This window comes from Argiope bruennichi, chromosome 4, assembly GCF_947563725.1.
Source record: "Argiope bruennichi chromosome 4, qqArgBrue1.1, whole genome shotgun sequence".
Taxonomy (NCBI): Eukaryota; Metazoa; Arthropoda; class Arachnida; order Araneae; family Araneidae; genus Argiope; species Argiope bruennichi.
The window spans coordinates 66015693-66033350 of NC_079154.1; the positions used below are offsets into that span (position 1 = coordinate 66015693).

The 17658-nt window shown below is 26.8% G+C and overlaps 1 protein-coding gene across 1 annotated transcript; it reads right to left on the reverse strand.

Annotated features, from left to right (window-relative positions):
- Positions 1-1428: 1428 nt before the first annotated feature.
- LOC129966344 (innexin shaking-B-like) lies at positions 1429-4484 on the reverse strand. Its single transcript, XM_056080765.1, has 3 exons — positions 4472-4484; positions 2800-2927; positions 1429-2250 (listed from the first exon to the last, which is right to left on the reverse strand). The coding sequence occupies exons 1-3, from the start codon at positions 4482-4484 to the stop codon at positions 1429-1431; spliced, it is 963 nt and encodes a 320-aa protein (XP_055936740.1).
- Between the last annotated feature and the right edge of the window lie 13174 nt (positions 4485-17658).

The following is a 17658-nucleotide window of genomic DNA, read 5'->3' on the forward strand; positions in this document are numbered from 1 at the left end:
GCTTGTTCGTGAAACAAATATCCTGTGATGTTTCACTTACAATAACAAAAGAATGGTTAAATGCTTTGGTTCAAGGTGAGAAGGGTGGTTGTCGCAGAGGACCGGTTGTTGCTTTTGCTGGGTCCACCCGTTTGTTCTTTATGGGATTCGCGGGCAAGTCACGACCTTACTTCGGATTCGCCTCTTTCGAAACGAACAAAAAGGAGATGCATTTGCAAATGCAGACTTCCCACGCCGAATGTGTGCGTCAGTGATGAGAGCATTGATCTGATGTCCAAAATAGGAAGTTCATTACCAGAGGGCGAGGCGTGGAAGATGAAATTAAAGGAATTTTTTAGTGTGTGGTGAGAATTTTCCAAGGATGCGGAAGTCTAAAGGTGGTAATGAGGTGAATTTTGGATACATTGTTATTCTTTATCTTCTTGTTATTCATCATTACTGAGATTAATCTTAGGAATGAAATCAACAATTTTTGTGAGATAGATCTTTTGTTACTATTTGCCGCTTTGAAATTAAACAAATGAACGCTTGAAATTTAAAAAGTATTGGGAATTTTTGAACCTATAATTATTGTCATTTGGTAAAATAATGAATACTAAGTAACAAATAAAAAAGAATGATTTCCACTTTTGACTTGCAAAGAAAATGCGATTTACACTATAAAGTTTTTTTTTTTCTACAAGTATTCCAATTGTAGCATTAAGGTTCAATATATAACTGCACATGGCATCTATCTATTGAGAAAAAAAAAATTCACCGGAATATACAAAACATTGCCTTCATCTTTATAATTACAATATTTTAAAAAGAACGAATCGATATTTTAAAACATATATAAAAATTGTAATTGCGCTATTAAAAATTCTACGTTTTAGCAATTAATTTGTTATTCAGATATTTAGTTAAGATATGCATTTTTAAATTAATAGTACAATTATTTACAGTTTGATAAAAGTAAATATAAATTAACACTCTAACCTTAGGTTGGCAATAAAATATATTGACATTCCGTATAAAATTATGTTTGTATATTTTTACAGTTATCTCAAACATGCAAAATCTTTGACAGTTTGTATCTTAAACGAAAACTATGCTGTTTATTTTTTTTTCTTTTGAGTGCTCATTTAATAAATATACACAGTGTCTCATGAAAACATAATATATTTGCATATTGCTGGCTTGGTTATTGGTTTGTAAATAAACGTAAAAGTTTAATAAAATCAAAGACAATAGTAAAAAGAATCATCGATGATATTTTATGAAAAAAAAATTGCTATAAAAAGGCTTTACAATCATATTTATATATATACAATAAGAAAAGGTTCATATGCAAAGTAGATCTATCATTCATTAGTAATTTAATACTAAAACTCAAAAGACAACATATCAGAAGAAGAAAAAAAAATCCAAATATACATTGAAGCCTGATCAGTTCAGTTTACCCCTCTGAATAGTGACAAAATACTCAATAACTTCCAAAAAGCTTGACTCGTCCATATTTTGTCCTAAGAGAGTTATAAACAGATAGTTACTCAAGTTTCCAGTCTCAACAATAACTTTAAAATCATCTTCTCGAATGCAAGGAAAACGTATACATAGTAAAGATAGCCTCAGCGAAGGAACAGAGAAAACCACCACTTTGAAGATCAATGCACAGAAAGTAACGATGCTTAAAGCCATAAACCAGAACCAGAGAAAAAGGAATATTTTCTCGTTCATCACATTAACGGCGAGAACGCAGAGAACAGACTCGCTGCGAATCTTGCCACCTTCACCAAAATATCGGTAAGTACAACTAGTGATCCTAGGAAACATCCTCAACATAGGATCTGTTCCAGGTGCTGAATTCTTTTGATAATAGCTCATTACTTCAAATCCAAAACTAAAGAATTCGTTATCGAATACGCCATTCAAAAACGCCATCTGCCCAAAGATATTGAAGAAACACCAGATTTCGCATGCAAGGTATTTGACAATGAAAAGATTGTCCTTTGTCCATCTAGATCGAAGATGCTGTATGATGAGATCTCTGGATTTTATCTGTTCTTCTCTTGGTAGGTACCTTGTATCTCGTTCTAACAAAGAGGACAGTTTACCACCTTCAAACATCTTCCATAACCAATGTGGTGCATAAAAGAATACAGCTTGAATGAAAAGAATGAATCCAACCCATTGATAGTATCGATGGTATCGGTGATCTTTCTCATCTTGAGAAGGGTATATGCCGGGATGGGGAGCGCCTTCCAAGACCTGAGAGAAACTAATATAATCATTATTTGAATTCAAGTTTAAAAAAATGTGTCGTTCTATGTTAGCGCATTTGCCATTCTAAATAGATTTTCTGCCACTGCTGAAATAACTTTAAAAAGTTAAAAAGAAATGGTGTTCTCATTCATTACTATACAATGTTATAATGCTCTGCTTTGATATAATATATATGTGTGTGTGTGTGTGTAATAAAAAATAAGATATATTTTGATATTTTTCCACAAAACTTTCAAAAATATTACAATGCAAAAATTATTTTTACGACATTTTAAAATTTTTAAATAATATTTTAAGCACAGTTCCAAACAATATATTTCGTACAAAATAAAAATAAAAGTTAACCTGCATGAGTATGTTACGTTGGAATGAAAAAATTAATTATATTAATTTTTTATATAATTAATATTAATGTTTATATTTTAAATTTTTTGTGTATTAGCACTGATTATTTTGTAATAAAAATGCTTAGCATTACAAATAATCAAATATACATAGACATGCGCTTGCCTTGCTTCTTAAAAGAAAACGTACCGTTTTATTCAAGGCTGTCTTGACAGTGTAGGTGGAAGTGATGAAACAGTAATTTTCAACTAAAGCAGAGTACTCACGAGTGTCTTTAGAGCACTTTATAGGCTCCCCGGCATATTGCTTAGTGCTCACTATAATACAAAACAATAGTAAAAAAAGAACAGTAAATCTGTAGTGTAGTCGGAATGCCCAATGATCGATGTGTAACTTTTTGGATTGAAGAAGGCTTTTCAATGCACTGAATATGTGGATCATGACAGCTGATCTAAAAAAAAAAGATTTTTAATTATATATTTAGTTGTATATTTTGTTTTTCTAAATTAGTGATCATTTAATGTAGAAATAAAATGACTCAACTCAAAACTGTCTGCAAAATCGTCAGTTATTATTTTGTCATTTTAGTTCTTTAAAAATAGGAAAGAACGAATAAATAAGTTGTTTTTGTTTTAAATTGACAACAAATATTCCGAAAAAATTATCTGACGCAAACTTTGAGTAAATGATATGTGTTACTTTAAAAGAAAATGATGGACAAAGGTTTAAATTTAAACATGCAAACACCACATTGAGTTTTAACATACTGCAAACTTACTTTTACAAATTGCATGAAAATGTTAAGAATTATTCAACAAAAGTGTGAGTTATAGATAATCAAGAAAATTGTACAAAATAAGAAAAGGGCAAAATTACTATTACCCAATTTACAAGACTTTTTAAAGAAATTATTATATAATAATTTAGTTGATTTGGACTTTTATACAATGAGTACAATGTATAATAAAAAAATTCATTTTACAAAATAATTACAATTACAAAAAATTATTTCAAAATTGCAAGATTCGCATATTGGTTGATACAGTAACGTACACAGAGGGCCATGAGAAAGTTGATACTTTAAGGATTGATAGTTAGAAATTTCAAACTTTTGCAGGTGTTAATTTTTATATTTGTATAGTTTTGTAAATACTTCGTTGTTACTAGGTGCTTTTCAATCGACATTTAATTTTAAAATGCATCTTTTATGAATACTGAAAGCAAATAGCCTAAACAATTTTAAAAAAAGCAAATAACTATAAATAGAAAAACTTACTCTTTTCATCGTTTCTTCATACGTTGCAATTAATGCTCCGTATCTCTGAATTCACGATTGATGAATCAAAAGAAATTTCATTATATTTAGAATTTGACTTTCCAAGCAGCTATGGTAGAAACAAAAGGCATTAATTCATCCTATAATAAATAAGTTATGACAATATGCAATGACGAGTTTCCTTCTGGAAATACATAAATAGATAACATTTTACCAAGCTTTGCAATTTATTCGGTTATAATAAAAAATAATGAATAAATATAGAATACATGATTTTAAAAGAAATATATAAATTTTTATAACAATTTGAGATAACTCAATATTGCTTGAAACCGATTATTTTAGTTTGGTAAAACTTTATTTGCTACAGAATGGATGATAGGAGAACATACTTTTGAAGTGCACTGTATTATGTTCCTCAGCTACCACCCAGACAAGATATTTCTCAATTGCTCGCTAGTTTAAAATGGCTAACAATAGAATTTGGAAATTTTTATGAAACATTCTTCATTTTTATTCGTATTAGTTCATCATTTGAAAATATTAACAAAAGTTTTAAAAAGTACTGAGGACTATTTTAAATACTCTTATCTGTCATGCTCAGCTGTGGAGCAAAAGAGGACACAATTACATTTAGAGTAAGAATGATCAAATAAAATAGTTTGTGCGTCTAAAAAGTCCGAATTTAGTTTTGAAATGATTATTTCCAATAAATACATCACAAATTTAACCTACTGCCCAGTTAATTTATTCATGACATATCTTATAAGAAATATGATACATCTTATTTTGGAGTTTTATAATTATTTCATCCCATAAAGTAGAAACATAAAATGCCCTTGAGATATTTAAATCTTTCAAGTTATTTTCGTCTTTTGATTTAGTAACGGATTTAAATATAAAAAATTCTGCAATTCAAAGTATAAGTCATATATACCATAGTAGACAAAAAGGTCAATTAGTATGAATCTCAGAGTATTTTTTTAATAATATTTATGATTATAACATGTCACATATTCAACTAGAATTCTGACTAGAGTCTCCCTTATGCAATAGGAAATTTAAATATTATTTTAATGTTTTATAATTTACGAAGATCAACATTTTCTCTTCATGTGACTTTTTTTCGTAATTTTTAAAGAAAAATTCAATTTTTAATGTTTTTGAAAGTTTAAATTGCCTAATTTCGTCTCATCCCTCTCGTTAGCTTTATTACAAATATTTTAAAGCAGTGAATGGTATTTTATAACAACCCTACACTTAACAGATATGCCGATCATGTCTATATTTCTTAGAAGTTTATAAATATAAGAAATTTAAATAAATAAGGAATACTAATATAGAAACACGTGGAATAGCATATAATTCAGCTTTTCCATCACTTTGATTGCAGTTACATTGTGATATCCTAAGTAATTAATTGCTAACTCTTTTTTTTCATTAGTGACATTTAATTTTTGTTAAGATGACATATAAATATAATATCGTATAACAAAATCATGATCTAATTTAATTTGCTACATTTGAAATTGAAAAAGTAAAAATATAAAATGCAATAGAATTATCTTGTTTCATAAAGAAACTTATTTTATATGTGATTTCCGATTATAGCTATAGTAATTTGTGGAGTTTTTTTATGAATTTTTTGATTAATAGTTACATCAATTTCCCACTAAATTATTACTCAAAATAATTAAAAACTACAAAACATATCTTAGTTATATAACATTAATTCTAAGCAAAAATACCGAAAAGTAAAATGTGGTCTAAGTAGTAACTATGAATATTCAAACCATAGCAATGGTAAAAAAAGAAACAGCTTATTTAAAAAAAAAAAAAAAAGATGCTATTTCTAATTAATATTTGTTCATGTTGTTTCTTTTTAATGCAAAATCATGATTCTTAAATTACAGTGTTTTAAGAAAAATTACATAAAATTAAGCTATTTTTTTTTATACAGCGCACGCATAGTAGGAAAAATATATTTTCTGCAAATGGATAATTCTGTATTAATGAAATTATACATACATTTAAAACTTATGCTAATAAAAGTTTCTGTTTCTAAACTAAACACGAATTAAAATGAAAAAATTACATATTCATAAACAAACAAATTTATGATATTAAACCAACAAAATTTAGCAAAATGACCATGGAATATTACAATATTACCTCTAGTATTATATTAAAAAAAGTTAAATATAAATAACTTGTTTATCTTAATCAAACAAATAATTCGAAACTTCACATTCATGAAGAAAAACATGCTGATATCAAATATTTTCTTAATAATACTACGGCCATTAGATAAATTATTTTTAAAAGTTGCCATTCAAAAAATAATAAAAATGATGCAAACGATAATTTAAAAAAATTAGCTAGCAGATTTCCACACTTAATCATATATTTATCCTACAATACTTTCTAAACTAAACACGAATTAAAATGAAAATACGAAGATTAATAAATACCAAATCATAGGAAAACAGAATTCGTTCTCTGAGTATCAAATGTTCTTTAAGGATTAATATGAATTAAAATTGCTTTACATTAATTAATTTATTTTAAAATGACAGATAATTTGGATGAATTATTCAACAATATTAACCAGTCGGAAGAAGAATCAAAAGCTCAACAAGACTATTTGGAAGATTGTAAGTATTAATTTAATCGTTTTCATTTATTTTTGAACATTCTGAAAATTAGATTAAATATTCAAATATATATTTGCTTACTTTATACAAAAATGAAACTGAAACGTTGAAAAAAAGGCTTATGAGAAAGTTGTTTTTGTTTTTTTAAAGAATTAATCCGACAAGTGATTTTCTCAAGTGAAGATAATTGCATGTTATTTTTTTATTGAATTTTATATCAATTCCTAATTATATTATTAGCAATTATAATTATTTTTAACTGTAAAATTCCTTTTTGTATACTATTGCAAGAAATAAAATATTTCCTTTGCACTTTTAAATAATATATAGAATATACATTAAAATATTTTTCGTAATATCAATCGAGAAATTAATTTATGGAATATATATTATAATTATAATTTAATTAAGTTTATTTTTATTTTATCACATTCTGAGTTAGTTAAAAATTAGATAAATTTACAATGGGTTAAATAGTGTATCAAGAATGCTATTTTTTGCCTTTATTTTTTAACAGATTTCACCGTACCTCTTTGTGCATTAATTCGCAACATTTATCTACTTCTCAAATTATAGTTTTTGTGCTGATAAACAGTTTTATTCAATAAATGAACTATTGAACCCAAAAAAGTAGAAAAGGCATTTATTTCTTAATTTAGCAATTAGATATACGCTTTCAATTGCCAAGTTTCATCAAATAAAATTACCAAATATATGGAAATAATTGAGCTTTTTTAGAAGATAAAAAGATACATAACTTTAATTTGTATATGACCTCCATAGCGAAAATCGTCAGTAACTGAAATATTTTTCTTGCAGACATCTATGAAGATATAAAGTTTCATACTTCTCCCTGCAAAATTTCGAGAGATCAAAAATCAAATTTATTGACTTATACCATTTTATCATACTTCTGACCTATATTAGAGTCAGACTTTCGCTGTTTTTTTCAGGGATAATATATATAAGACAAAGATGACTGAAACGGCGTAGTAAGAAAATAATTATATTCTTTAAATACTTGTGTATACGCAATCCAGTTCATCACTTGTTACATAAAGACAGGTTTTTAAAATTTGTTGATAAAGATCTACGAGCATGTATTGCCAAAGACAATTCATTTTTAAGTTCTGACATAATGCCAATGAAATCTAACAGAATACAACATCAACAATTTAGTATACCGCCATAAAAATGAGATCAACTAAGGAGATTCTAAAGATACCAAACCCTACGTTTATAGAAAATTTCCTCTGATAATGAATCTTTTGAAAGCAGAATGGATTTTTACGATTCCAGAAGTGATCGTTTTGAAAATTAAGGCTTCGTTCTTAATTAAAGCACATTCGTCTGTCCCAATAGCGGTTCACAGAAAAGAAGGATTTGGTTTGACCTATAGCAGAACATAATTGTAAAATTCTAGATATCTATCATGTAGTTGTTCATGTAACTGTTGTGAGAGTGTATGGATTTTACGAATGTCATATAGATGCTAATTATTAAGTTTTTTCTACAATATTGGTTTAGGAACGTTGAGCTCAGAGTTAACTGTTCGTACTCGGGTAACACTTATACACAATATTGTAGAATATTTTGCGACATCATTTTATATTGTCCAATATTTTACAATATTATACAATATGGCCAATATTGTTTAATATCTTTCAATATTGTACAATATATGCGTGCTACTAGGGTATTCCATCATGAGAATAATTAGAAAAATAAGCTAAAATATCAATTTTCAATAATTATATGCATAACCTTATCTTCCCCGTTCCTCCCCAAGGAAATAAGAATCGTGTAATTTGTTATCGCTGACGATTCTATAAGCACACTTCCTAGGAGGATAACAGGAATTCAAAAAACGACGTTTCCATTCTTCAACAACTAAACCAACATTATAGTTAAATTCAGCATAAATCGTCAGTGTTTCCAAACGCTCTTTTTAATTGAATATGTCATTTCTTTAGAAAGCATATAATTTCAAGCAAAGAATTTTATTCACTTGTTCGGCATTCCAATATTTCTCTGGGATATATTAAATGTTCAACTTCTCAAGTTTCTGTTTCCTTCCATATAAAATCATAATTGCAACTGACGGCCAATTAAAGAGAAAATTATGCGTCATTAGCGAATTTCTCTCAAGTCTTAAAATTTGGATGATGTACTACTAGAAAAATATTTGCATATGATAATTTTTCTGTACTGAATAAATTTGAGTTCCATAAATAAATGTTTACATCAAAATTTGTGATTAGTCGCTCCAAATTTAAAAAGTAACATTATCTGCAAATTTTGTAGATAGGAAAATGAAACTTTATGAGAGCATTGATGAATATATAATAAACATCTCACTCGTTGATACTTTTTTCGCCAAATTGTCCGTATAAAAATTCAATATTTGTCATTTTCTCCCCTTTACAGAAACAAAGTATTTTCATAAATTACTCACCTTATTTAATAAAAATTTGTAAGTGGAATTTAATAGAGGGGGACTATTTTTACCCAGTATATAACAAATTATAAAAAATGATTGAAAAAAATAAATAATAAATTATAATATGATTTTGTGTTAAATAAATTTTGTATCATCACAATGTATAAATTTAAAAAAAGATATATAGACACGAATTTCTTCCCCGTTTTGCTATATATATATATGTAATGATATTTTAAATTCTTAATTTAATCCAAATTAATTTCCAAAACTTTATCTTAATTTAGCCTATCGTAACTTCATTCTAAAATATTCTCTTATTTCGTGATCCAATCCCCTTTGTAAAAATAATGCGCCATCAGTACTACGTATCAAATGAAAGTGATGCTTTTGCCCTTGAAAAGCTGTCAAAGATCATCACGTAAATTGAATTGGCGCCTGGCCAGAAATCCTATGTTATATAAGACTAGTGATCATTTGTTCGGCCCTTTTTGTAACTTCTGTGTTTGTGCTGCGTTGCGTTTTCTTGCATATAATCATGCTTGCCACTCGGAAGAGAATAAAACGAAATTAAAAATACCAAGTCTCTTCACTGCTTCAAACCTACATTATACTTAAACCAAAAATATATTACATATACATATATATCTACGCTCTCCGTCCTTCCTCTAAAAAAAATCTATTTTAAAGTGTTATCTCATTTCAAAAAAGAAAAAAAAGAAGCGAAAATATAGATAAAAATATATTTTTTTCTTGTATATCTTTTAAACTTTTTTCATCCTTATTCTACTTGCATTTTCTTTCAAAACTCTGGAGAAATGTCAATACTATTTTCTTACGCAAACATTTATCAAAATTTTTTTTAATTCTACGGATCGAAAAAAAGCAAAAAGGCTAATAATAAAGGAAAGCTTTACTTGAGAAGTTGTTTTGTTCAGTATGCAAAATACAAAAGATGCATCATGAGTGGAGTTTTAATCCTAGCAAATTTCTGAGTCACTTTCTAATTCCTTCGACTTTTTTCATACTTATATAATAATGTTCGAAATGAGCCAAACATTCTGAGTTTGGGTTCGAGCATTATTAAAAGAAGCGAGTGCATCTAAAAGTTCCTATTCATCTAGCTCGTTACATATCCATATGTTTCTGACAGTATGAATGAATTCTAACACTGAGTTCCACTGTAAATATTTCATATATATAACCGTATATTTAGCCCTTAACCTAGGGCTGCTTGACTAAGGAAATGAAGGAACAACAAACATGTTGATATTTTGTTTGTTTTACATATTCTATAAATTATAAGTAATTACATAATTAATATTATTTGGGATATTTATTTAACTAGTTGAGTTATATTCCTCTTGAGGTTATACTGCTAATTGGAGATCCTTGCAATTATAATTTTGATGTTATTTGTTAGGAAGTAATGACTTTCTGATAATCCAACATATAAATGTAATCTTTTATTCGCAAATAAAGAAATCATTAATTTAATAATTATGGATAAACTTCCAAGTATTAAAATAAAATAAATCTTTAGCATATTGATTAAGTTAAAAATATGTTAATTTAATTATAATTAAATTGGGCACTATGTAAATTGTATAGTTATGTAAATTATCTAAATTTCGCACTGACTGACATATCTGTCTTGAACAGAGGAAATAAAATATTATGCATGCATCAAAAGTTTAAAGAACTTATAGGCCATCCAGTGGTGATGCGCAATGGTTCTTAATACACCTAAACACAACGCCATCCATATAAGTTTTGCATAAACAAACATACAAACTAAGATTATGTAAATATACTCATAAATATGTAATCAATCATAAAACGTTCCGTTTCAAAATTTTCTTGTTTTCTACTTGCAAATGCGTATGCCGCACTTTAGCTCCGATACATTACGTGATCAGGTTGAAAGAGAAAATATTATCTAAAGATCATTAACTCAAAAGAAACATTACTGAGACGAATAGGAAGCATTTTTTTTTTCTTTTAAAATGTTCACATTTTTTTTCTATCGCATTCATGATCAGTTGGCAAATAAAAATATTTGTAAGCGTGTTATACAATGACTGTTCTGCCATATTCTTTTTATTATATCTATTTGCTATAATAAGAGACGGGAGATGGAGGGTAGTTCTAAGTGACAAAAGAAAACGGCATCAAGCTTTATCTGAAAATTTGTAAGGGAAAATATAAATTTATCACACACAAGAAGATTGCGCTTTAAAATTTCCCGTTGAAGTGCTGTTTTACTTGCTTATTAAATGTATGTCATAAAGACTATGATGATTTTTTTTTGGAAAGCTTTTTTCTCAATGTAAAAAGATGGTTTGTTTTGTAATTTTAATTTGTGAATATATTTTAGCTGATTATTATCTTTGAATCTGATACGGAAGAAGCATTGCATAAGTGTAATCGTTATCGCCCAATAATTGCATTCATGCTGTATCATTTCAGCCATTTTTTTTATTTCGTTAATCACTAAAATGAAAATACTTTCAATGCTTGATTTGGATTTTTTAGTATATTTTTTTTGAACGCGTTATTATCTGTAAGAACTCATTTTCAACAATATTACAGAAATAATAATATAATTAATCCAATTTATTCTGATTAGCCTATGTCTTGAACCAAATTACTTTAAATATGATCTGCAAAATTCTTAGATTTAAATTTTCTTAAATAAATTTTGTACGATGAAGGATATTTTCTGGTTAGATAGAGGCATTTATCTAGAGAAATAATACAAGCATATGAAATACTTTCACTAATTCTGTACTGTGAACATGAAAAATAAGCCGGATATATGCTTAGAAACAAACAAACAAACAAAAAGCAAGAATTCGTTTTAAAATTATTGCATATTTCTGTTTCAGTAAAAAACCAAATCAAAACCTGTGAAAATCAACTGAAAGATGCTGATCAAAAGTGTACTTACTTCCAAGAAGTAACTACCAAGAAGGTAAAATTTACGATTCCGAATAAAAATGCTTGTTCGTTGAGAAGATCATAATTTTTGACAATTTATACAACACGCAACAGAATATTGCTTAAAATTTACAGCAAACAACTCTCGATTGCACAAATTTCAGGCAGGTGTTACAGTGTCTAATGGGCATAACATCATTTCTTCTATTAAAATATCTTGCCTTTCTAACATTTACGAAACGTTTATTATTTATAATCAGTCAAGTCAGTACACAGTATGTAAATCAGCCAAAGGTAATTATATGGAATATTAAAGGTTTTCAATAGCAATCAGCAACAAAATTTGAGCCCGGCAAAATTAGATCTGAATAGCCAGCAGCTCTCTAAAACTTCGCCCTTTCTAACTGTATATTATATGATCAATCCCGATAAACACATGCAATAAAATATAAACTTTTATAAATAATGATGGACTTTTTTTAATAAAAAGCTATCTATTTAGCTTCCATATTAATAAAATAAATTGAAAATATGATCAACACATTAACATTTTTTTTTACCAGCAGCATCAGCAACAAATGGCTTTTTTTATAATTTAATATTAAAAAAGTGATTTTGTGATTTATTTAATAATTCTTTTCCTTCAAAATTTTCGTTTTTTTTTTTTTTTTTTACACCATTAAAAATAAATTTCCTAACATTTCCATAAGAATAATGCGATCTCATTCAAAATTCTTTTATAAGATAAACAATTAGTTATACTTTTCTGACTTTAAATTCAGAATAGAAAAAAAAAAGACATTAAAAATAGATTCCAAGTTTGATTTTCATTGATAGCTGATGGTAATGATTCAGTGGAATTTAAATCGAAATATTTTGCTATAAGAAATCGCTCTGTATGATTCTCAGAACTTTTATTGACTTCCACCTTCATTATCGTAATTATCCATGAAAAATCAAAGAATTTTATTCGAATTTTTATAAAATATTTCAATTAATATAATGGATGATAATGAAATCAATTTTGCTGTGGAATAATCATCAAACTAAAAGTTTCTAATAAAGAATAAAAAATAATAATTTTCCTATTCTAATCGTTTAACATATTAGAATCAGTTGATTCATTATGAAGACAGGAAAAAAGAAAATCCGCAATTTTAACTTAAATAGTTGGGAATAAAAATGCAGAATATATATATATATATATATATATATATATATAACACCTCCACGGTTAAAACTGATTCAGTGCTAAATAAAAATTAATAATAAATAAAGCCAATTACAAAAAAGAAAAAAAATGTTAAATAATTCTTGCCTACATTTATTCATACATATAATTTGCAGGTAGAACGTCTTTGCAGAAGACAAGTTTTATTGAAAATTTTACAAATACGCCATCAACTACTTAAAGAAAGAATTCGCGAATTGAATTTAGAAAAAGAGTCATTGAAGAAAAATCTGGTAACACCAAAAGCTATATTATATGCAATCATTAGTCATGCCTATATTGCGAGTAAAAACTTCTTTACGTTTGATTTTAGGAAGAAATGAAACAAAAACGTTCTAACATGCAGCATGAATTTTGTGCTAAAGCTACACATTTCGATAAGGAGTACGGATTTGCGTCGAAGAAAGGTTTCATAGATATAAAAGATCACATTTATGGTAAATATGTATTATTTGAATAGAAATAAAATTTAAAAATATTCTAGATACATATTAAAATTACATTATATACTATCAGAAATTCGCTTTCCCAAAACAAATTTCTTAAATCGTATGTTACAATCGTAAGCCGGGCTCGCACAGAACAATACCAGAATCGAAACAATTTTACAGTACTTTCACTTTTCAAATTCTTTTATATTTGAAAAAAAAATGTATCACTGTTTTTTTCTCATTATTAATTAATGCTTTATTTTCTTAATTGTTTCGTGATTTTAAGGATCGTGATAAAAATTTTTTTTAAAAACAGAACTACAATTTTTTTTTTCTGATAGGGATCGCCAATGAAAATAAAATTAAATTCTGATTAAATTTCTGAAAATAAAAATATGTTCGCTTAGCTAACATACAAAGTTTTCACGGACAGTATTAGAATGATCTACCTATTTATTTTATAGAATAATTTTTTTTAATTTTCGAAACAAACATTCGAGTATAAAAAATATTATCTCAGTATTAATCTTAAGTTTCCATGGTTACCTTATTTAGCAATTATTCAAACGGAACTTCTTAGTTAATCATTTTAAAACTTTTATAGCACTTAAAATTAAAAAAAAAAATGGTCATAATTGCCGACAAATTTAACAGATTATAAAAATTTTTTAATAAATTTGTCAGATTAGATATTGAACTATTTGAAGTTAAGGGTGACTATTTACACTGACCTGATTCAAACTATGAGCAGAAATGCTTGATCAGTGTACTTTATTCATAATTAATTGTTATTTGGAAGTTGATAATATCCTTACAACATATGATAGCATGGATGTTATGTTGCCAGAACTGGTAACTAGAAGAGCTGGTATAACTTAAAGGACTTTTAACATTGCCCGTATCGTCACAAAATATTTTTCAGTTCACAGGGATATGGGAAAAAGCGAAACCAAAATTTTATTCTAGCTTGTCGTTAGAAACAAAATTTAGTAAGGAGACATAGAAATAAAAAAAAAAAAAAAAAAAAAAAAAAAAAATCCTAACTATTCCTTTCATTGTGAATAATATATAAAAGGAAATTCAATTAAAAATTTCTATGAAATTTGTTAAAGTTCAAATTGCTTTCTTAGTAGTTTTTTCTTATAATGTTTAAGAAACTGAATTTTCGTAATTTTTTTTAATGAATCCACAATTTAAGAAATTATTAAGATGGTTAAGTTAATTCTTCTATTAACAGAATTTTTTCTAATGGTGCATAATGTTTTTTTTTAATAATTCACCATGTGTATTTTAACAAAATTAGCTATCACTGCAGTCCAGTTCCGGGAAATTTTTATTTACAGCTAATTAATTTGTTAATTTTACAGATTCGGGTCCAGACGATAAAGGTACACCAAAGATCTCAAAAAATGATTCAACTGTTATAGTGCAAGAATTACAAAGGTATGAATACAAAACGTCTCAATCCAGAGTTAAAACTTCTAGGAGGAGTAAAGTACGATGACTTTAGAAATATCCACTTGATCAATCAGAACTGCTTGCCAGATACAGTAAATGGCATTGTACATGTGCAAGATTCCCAAGCGTTCTTCCAGGGACTCATCATTTCAGTATTCTACAGCAAAATTCAATAATTATAACCAATGATTTCACTGTTAGCAGCGAGTCTTCCCACCACTTTTAGACCTCTTCTCTGAAATTTATTTTGTGATAAAGGATTAACATAAAAGAAATAAAAGACAAAAACTCTGTATTGACTTAACAGACAGCAATGTAATGTAGTTGTGATGTCACTGGTTACGATCATGAGCACAATTGCACCATTGCTCACTTTACTGATAATTACTGACTTTATGCTAAGGAATTTTGAAATGAACACTCATAACAAAAACTCTTGGGAAGAAGGCGCATGGGCAATGCACGACATATCTGCCAAGCAATTTCAACCAAGTATTACTATGTAATTCCGAATCATCTATGTGCATTTTAACCCTCTTAAATTTTTGTATTTCTGGTTTGAGACACCTATAGCAAACATTAGTCAAAAGAGAATAGCACAAGCACATTTTTAATGTTTTGTTTTCCATTTTTTCCAGAGATATACAAGATTTAGAAGGAATAGAAGCATTGCTTTTCGATGTCGATTTCAACTGCAGTCAAATCGGTTAAATAAAACAGCGTAATTAAGTAAAACTTCAATTTCTGTCAAGTACTTATTCAATTAATAAATTGTAATTATCAAAATATTCAAAATTTCCATTTTTTTTATATAGAAAATACAGATACAGCAAAGACTCTAAATTGAAAGGTATAAATATATAATTTTATATAATTTAAAATCCATAAGTATTGCTTTTTAATTAATTTAAAATAATGATACAAAAAATCTGCTTAAAATTCCATTAAGAATTATTTTTCTGTTTCTTAGACCTATTGAAAAATTTTACTTCCTCAAGAATCAATTTTTCAAAATTCAAGCCTTTTGTTTATCAGTAGCACATTTGTATTTTGTAACCAGAGGATCCATTAACTTATGTGAAATGGTGAATTTTGATATAAATTAGTTTCACTTTTTTATTAATTAAAATTTTTATTATTAATTAATAAAAAAAGTAAAATTCAGATTTTTGACTTAACTTCCTGGCCTAAATATTTACTTAACCTTTTAATTATATGACATGTTCTATTTGAGTCATTTATTGTTATTTCAGCCCCTATTGTTATTTCAGTCCCTCATAGGAAGAACACTTGAGATACTGCAGCATTTTAACTTACTTAAAACTTTCAACAAGCCTTTTAACTTGATTAAAACTTTCACTTAATTGCATATTTAAATATGCAAAATTCCGTAATTCGATGCACATGACAGACATGCAAAAGGAGTTTTAACAAAAGTTTAGTAAGTTTTAACAAAAAAAAAAAAAAAAAAAAAAAAAAATATCAAAGCAAGTATTAACATACATTAATCAAAATAAATTTCTTAATAATAATTATTACAGTCTATACTGTCATTTAAAAAATTTACATAACAGTGTTTGAACAATAAATAATGAAAGTGTAAATACAAAATAATTACAAATATAGAGATTTTGTTTCCACATAAATAAAATAAATAAATACAACATTTTTAATTGACTTCTATTTTTCATTACTCAGATCCAATTTTTTTTTTATTATTAATTTTAAATTTTAAGCTAGTGGAAATATTTTTCATTACAGAAAAAATATTTAAACCTAAACTTCTAATAGATCTGACACTGTATTTTCAATACCTTTTTCTCTTTACAATAAATGTACTATGTTAGTACACATACACAGCAACAGGGAATTTACCGAGTTAAAAGGCAGTACTTAGAGAAATTTCAAGGAAAAATTACCACTTTTTTGTAATATCATTGTTTTCTGAAGACTAAAAAACAAATTGAAATAAAAAATCATTGTGACTTTCAGACTATATAAAATTAACTACACACTTTATATGTAAATCATTAAACAGCTGTAAGTTTTGTTATAATTTAAATAAATAAAAGAGAGCTTCATATTATACAAATATTTTTTACTGCATTTATATTAAATAAAGTTATTAAACTTTAAGTAAATGTAGTGTATCTGTAAATTAAATTTATGTATGAGTGAAAAATATTTCATGTATAAATTTATTCATAGATATACTATCTCATTCTTAATGCAAATACTTTTTAAAACAAAACATGAAATCTTATCTTAAATGAAACAAAAATAACAAAATTTTTAAAGAAAAATTATTATAGTGCAAAAAATAAAAACTTCTGGTCTGAAAATTATTTAAAAGATGGAAAACATAAGTTTTTCAATATACTTTATTGATTTCAAACAAAACAATATAAATAAAACACACATTTTTTTATATAATTGCGACTACTAAAAAAAAACAACTTTAAATATCATAGATTTTAAATTTTAAGTAACCATCATATACTTATATTTTCAAATAATTATACATTAAATAAATTATGTCTTAGACTCTTGAAAGAACAAATATTAAAAACCATACTCAGTTTTAGTTCTCCCTCTCTTTCCAGTAAGTTATTATTTAG

Coding starts and splice junctions, on each gene's coding strand:
- LOC129966344 (XM_056080765.1), bottom strand. Junction 2,251..2,799: donor AGACAGCCTTGAATAAAACG/GTACGTTTTCTT, acceptor AGTTTCTCTCAG/GTCTTGGAAGGCGCTCCCCA.